At 40.4% G+C, this 6,228-nt stretch overlaps 1 protein-coding gene across 1 annotated transcript in view; it reads right to left on the bottom strand.

Annotated features, from left to right (window-relative positions):
* Positions 1-279: 279 nt before the first annotated feature.
* GTF2F2 (general transcription factor IIF subunit 2) overlaps positions 280-6,228 on the bottom strand; it is a 153,254-nt gene continuing 147,305 nt past the window's right edge. The window contains exon 8 of the mRNA XM_025875004.2: positions 280-940. Within this exon, the coding sequence (XP_025730789.1) occupies positions 821-940 (120 nt within the window). The 3' untranslated portion in view covers positions 280-820. The remainder of the gene's footprint in view (positions 941-6,228) is intronic.

Raw genomic sequence — 6,228 nt, 5'->3', positions numbered from 1 at the left:
TTGACTTACTGGAAAAATATTTAATTTCTAATTCCTTTAAAAGCAAAATAAAAGAGGGGTACCAGGTTGGCTCAGTCGGTAGACCATGCGACTCTTGATTGCGGGGTCATGAGTTTGAGTTCCATGCTGGGTGTAGAGATTACTTAAATAAATAAATCTTCTAAAAAATAAATAAAAGCAAATAAAAGAAATACTCATTGGCCAAGATTTTTTTCATTTCTCATGTCACTAACACTAGGGCAAAATATGCAAGCTAATGATGAAAACTGCTCTCTTAGGTACAAACATAAATGCTCTCTTCTTTATTAATGGTTGTAACTATGAAACATGATCACCTGTAAAAATAAATAAATAAAGACAGCTTTGTTCTTTGACAATTTCAGAATAAGGAACTTTGGTTTTTTATTCCTTTTAAGACTTTCTGTAGTTGACTACTTTTTTCTTGCTTTGCCATTCACTTTGGATTTGTATCACCTCAGATCCTCAGAGATAAAACAAGGACAGAGAGTCCTCATTTAGAAAACATTTCCTAGTTTTACATTTAAAAGTCAATAAAAAGAAAAAACCTTCTTAACCCCCCCAACCCCTCACCCCATTCTGAATAATCTAGTTTAATACAAGCCTATAAATAAATTTTTTCCTCAAAAAAACACTTGAGTAACTTTACAAGAATTATTGTTTAAAAAATTTACCTAGGGAAATTAAAGTTCCAGTCATTTTACCCCTACAACAGATGGTACTCAAGTATTTGAGTATCAGTGGTGCTTCCTCAGCTCATCGCCCTTTAGTTGTTCTGTTAGCATGCTGGCTAAGAGTCTTCTTAATCACTCTTTTCTTCTCCTTGATAATGCCTATACTCTGGCTTCAGCTCCCATGTGTTTTTGTGGGTCCCTTTTACATTCTGAACGCCAATTTCTTTCAAGATTTCCTTTAGGTAACCCTAAAAACAAAAACAAAAACAAAAACAACCCAAGATGAGACTATGAAGGCAAAACAAAATTTAAAATAAAACCATACACCAAACCACACTCACGAGTAATACAAATTATGATCTTGCAAGCTCAACAAGATTTCTCTATAAAGATGTTCAATAAACTGCCTCTTGGTTCTATACATGCAGTACATGATAACTGTGTTAAATATACACTCATTTGCATTAAAGGGATTGGAAGTCTGGAATGCCAATGACCTGAGAGCTTGAAAAAGAAGTCTAGAGGAAAATACACTAGGAAGTTACTGGTGCTCACTGTTTACTAAGATGACACAGTATACCATGTGTGATCTTCCCTTGAATTCAGTGGCCTCACTCAGTTCACAGTTGGATAGGGTTATTCTTGGATTGGAGCCAGTCATTTCAGAAGCAGGAGCATATATAAAAAATAACAAATATTTTTGGGACGATAATATTCTAGAAAGCAAGCACATGACAGGCATCCAGAATTCTCAATTCTAAGGTGACTTTCCAAATTTGCTATCAGGCCACTTGTTTTTCCTGTGTAATAAGGAAGGTTATTATTCGTCTTTAGTATGGTTTTGATCTTGGCCAAGCTTGCCAAGACAGGGTAAGGAATAAGAAGTGATAATAAGACATACTAAAATCCCATGGGGCCTGCAGTTTTCTCATGCTTGGCTCCTCCAGAGGAAAGAGGTGAGCAATGACATAGGGCAGAACTCTGTTTTATGTCATTTTAGGTCCCTCAAAATTCAATACACATTAACCAAATGATTACTATATTCAGGGAAATGATGACTGTGATAAATATAATACCAAACCCTATCTTTACTTGCCAATGCCCAAAGCCAAAAAGCATTCCACTATAAATTAACCCATTAAATTATAGTACTTCCTGCTTGGCGATAGAGAGAAAAGTTAATTATTTATAAGTGTTTCTTGGGGCTCCTGGGTGGCTCAGTCGGTTAAGTGTCTGCCTTCAGCTCCGGTCATGATCTTGGGGTCCTGGGATCGAGCCCCGCATCCTCGTGGTTGGGCTTCCTGTTCAGTAGGGAGTCTGCTTCTCTATCGGCCCCTGCCCCTGCTTGTGCCCTCCGTCCCTCTCTCTCTCATGCACTCTTTCTCAAATGAATAAATAAAATCTTTTAAAAAGTGCTTTTCCCCCTGCAGAACCAATCTAGTAATATTTTGTGTATATGCTTCAGAGAACCAGTTAAAGTACCAGTGACTCACCCTGTTGATAGGAGATGTAATATTTTTTTACTTATTGAAAGGAGGCACTGATTAGAAAAATGGTTGAGAAGCTCTTACAGAGATAATGTTTAAGGCAGTGCTCTTCCTAGGGCTGGACTACTTGCCCTAGAACCTCATGGGAAACTTGTTAAATAAACCTCTCATCTTAGGCCTAGTGAATCAAAATCTCTGGGGCCAGGCCTGGGAATCTGCATTTTCACAAGCCTCTAAGAGACTCTGATTTAACTACACTATAGCTCCAATGCATCTGCTTTAAGGGTTCATCCAGCTCTAACACTCTAGGATCTTGAGTCCTCGAAGTGTTGCTTAGTTCTATGAGCCTCACAACTGCTTGGGGATTCTGTGTTAACAAACACAATCGAATACCACCTTACACTGACTGGTATAATGCTCTACTGTTTAAAGATTTTGTTTATTTATTTATTTATTTGAGGGGTGCAGGGAGAGGGTCAGAGGGAGAAGCAGGCTCCCTGCTGAGCAGGGAGCCTGATGTGGGACTCGATCCCAGGACCCCGGGATCATGACCTGAGCTGAAGGCAGTCGCTTAACCAACTGAGCCACCCAGGCGCCCAATGCTCTACTGTTTAGATCCTTTCATTTAGGGGTGGGTTTTCACCTAGAAACAACAGCTGATTAACACTGGAACTACACAGCCCTGGATGGGCTTAGCAGGACTACCGGTGTGGCCTTCCCATTCCAGCAGCCACAGCCCAGCAGGTGGCAGCAATGAATCAAATGAGGCCTGGGTTTCCCCAGGAAGAAGCCTGCTTGCCTCCCACACTTTCTGCAGTTGCCCTCACTAAGGGATCTGTGCCAATGAGTAAGCATAAAGGCTCAAGCCATCCAGGTAATATGCACATCTGCTATCTGCCACTTCAAATCACATTTTTAAAATGAGACACTGTTCATAAGCTACTTTCTAATTAAACAGTATTCATAAAGGGAAAATGATGTGCTGGAACACAAAGGGCTTTCAGTTTAGATGCCAAGAATGACATCTTTGTAAAATCCCAAAGGATGATCTACTGTGAGGCTGGCTATGAACCTGGACATAAACAATCAAACAACTGGCTGCACTGCTCTGGGTCAAAACTGAAAAGAGCAATTGCTGGGAGTGCTGTGGTTGTGAGACAGGAGCTCTCTGGACTTCAAGTCTAGCATGCCCATTCAGAAGCCAGATACAGAACATGAAAAGCCTCAAAAGGGTTAAACACAAGATAGTGAAGTCTCAAGTGTACAAATTCAGTTGCTTTCATGTATAGTCCATACTCATTTTGTTAAATTAGTATAAGGCTATGGAATATTCTGTTTTCTTAATGAAAAGTCACTCTTTATTTCCTTTCCAACAGTAAGAACAGAATGAGATCTTCAGTCTGTCAGTTTGTCAGGTAACGAGATGGGATTAGGCTCACAGTATCTAGCCATGGTACAGAATTCTTTTTTTTTTTTTTTGGTGGAAGGTGGGGAAGGGGACATTTCTGGAGTTTTAGAATTTTTTTTTTTTTTTCAGTTTTAGAATGTTCTAAACTGCAACCTAAAGTCATTTTACTCTAACCAAATGAATTAATTTGGCATAACTCATTAGTAGAGAAAGTAATAGTAATGATAGGGTAACACAGGTCACAAAAGTCCCTGAAGGAAAGACACAGGTAGGGAACAGTGAGATCATGTCATTCCTCTGTTGAAAAAAAATTTTTTTAAAAGATTTTATTTGAGAAAGAGAGCACGTGCACAAGTGGGGGTAAGGGCAGAGGGAGAGGGAGAAGCAGACTCCCCGCTGAGCAAGGAGCCTGACACGGGGCTTGTTCCCAGGACCCGTGACCTGAGCTGAAAGCAGACACAACCTGTTGAAAACTTTTTAATGACTTCCCCTCTGGCCTACAGGTTAAATTCCATACTCCTTCACAGGCATCTATTCAGGCCTGCCTTTTCCCTTTGGCCTCATCTTCTAAGAATTCCCTGAATATATACTTGTCACTTCTGTGTCTACATGCTTCTAGTTTTCTCCATATGCTATTCCCTTTCCCTGTCATGCTTATCCCCTTCCCTCAAATCTCAACTCCTCATCCTTGAAGACTCTGCATGAATGTCACTCTCTCGGACCACCTTTCCCTAACAGTCCCACCTCTTAGATCTACATTCCACACTGTATGTACTTCAATGATAGCCCTCATACTACATACACTATAACCCTTGACTCATATGCCTCTCTCCCATCAAACCATGTGCTCCTATACAGTGGCTGCCTGCACATCAGAGTCTCAGTGCACTTACACTGAATAAATAGGGTATGCTGAAGAGTAAACAAGGGAACTAAGAGGATTTAGTGGGGGAGGTGTTTGAGGTAAGATCACTTAGAAGGTCCAGAGGACTAAACTCTAGTTCTTTTCATTTTTAGAACTCAGGCTCTAATTAACTTACAGGGCAATGAGAAATACAGGTTGACTGATTAAATTGTATTATCTGAATCTGAATGACATTTATTACTAAAAATCTGTATTATAGTGGTAAAATATTGTTGGGAACAAAGCCATCTGAGGGGGAAATTTTAAACATTCTACCAGGATTGAAGATCAATTGGCAATCTAACTTTCCTTCTATAAAAATTCATATACTCTACAAATATTTATTTTAGAACCTACTATGGGCCAGAGTGGCAACACAGTCAGTCTTCATCCTCAAGAGTTCATGACTTAAGAGCAGGGTGTGTGAGTGGGAAGCAAAGGCAGAGAAGCAGGCAATCACAAACTAAAGCGCAGAAATAAGGACATTATATATACAGGATAACATGGGAGCACTGAGAAGGGGCATTTAACCCAGCCGGAGTCATGATCTTAGGTTTTGAGGATGTGTATTTGATCCTTGAATGGCAATTCTGTGCGGAGATCAGGAGATACTAGTTCTTCTCCTCTCATACTAAACAATGACTTTCCAATTTAATCTTTTGCCTGGCCACCTGCATTTTAAACAAAGGATTCTAGACCTCAGTAGATCACCTTTAGGTGGCACGGGATTGGAGAGGTTTCACATTACTGCTATGTGCAGTGCTGCAGAACAAGACCTGAAATAATAAACTGGCTCAGGTCCAGCAACCCTTCATCAAAGGGATGTGTGGGAGAGTGTTTACAGCAAGTCTGAATCGCAGAGAAAAAAGGGATAGAGCATAACAGCTTCTTTGGAAGGAAAAGGCAAAGCAAATACCGGACCAAAGAGGTCAAGTGATTAGGATGTGATTTGCATATTTGTGGGTCAAGATAACACTGTGGTGGCCCAAAAGCCAAAAATCCACAGATCAAATTCCTATCCACCCCCCAAATCACAACAAACCTACGTGGAGTCACAAGGCGCAGGAGCCCACTACTGCAGTCTTTCTCTCTCCTCCCCCACACCCTTTCCCTCCACCCCCACCATTTCTCGTATCATCCTTCCCTCTACTGCTCTGCCAACCAATTCCCAAACCAGGAACTTCAGTTAAGTGTTACGTATATAATAATGAACTAACTGTATCTAAATTCCTAGAAATTGGTCAAAACCATGTATCTTTGACAAAGAGCTGATCACCAACTATTAATGCTTTAGGTGAGCAAATAATATGACCCTGTTAAATGTCTAGTCAGAAAAATCTCCCCAGAAAGGTTGGACTGAATAGACAACATGCAATCTATACCAAAGATGACACTGGTTAATGCCAGTCACTAAAGGAAGTCATTATATGCTTTTTATAAAGTGATCCAACAAGGCAAGAGGGGCATTATCAGAAAACAGTGTGGAGGTTCCTCAAAAAGTTGAAAATAGAGCTACCATATGATCCAGCAATTGCACTACTGGGTATTTACCCCAAAGATACAAATGTAGGGATCCGAAGGGGTACATGCACCCCGATGTTTATAGCAGCAATGTCCACAATAGCCAAACTGTGGAAAGAGCCAAGATGTCCATCGACAGATGAATGGATAAAGAAGATGTGGTGTGTATACACACACACACACACACACACACACACACACACACACACACACACA

This window comes from Callorhinus ursinus, unplaced genomic scaffold, assembly GCF_003265705.2.
Source record: "Callorhinus ursinus isolate GAN/ISIS: 27379988/994484 unplaced genomic scaffold, GSC_fseal_2.0 scaffold7, whole genome shotgun sequence".
Classification (NCBI taxonomy): Eukaryota; Metazoa; Chordata; class Mammalia; order Carnivora; family Otariidae; genus Callorhinus; species Callorhinus ursinus.
This window is presented reverse-complemented; position numbering and strand designations above follow the sequence as displayed.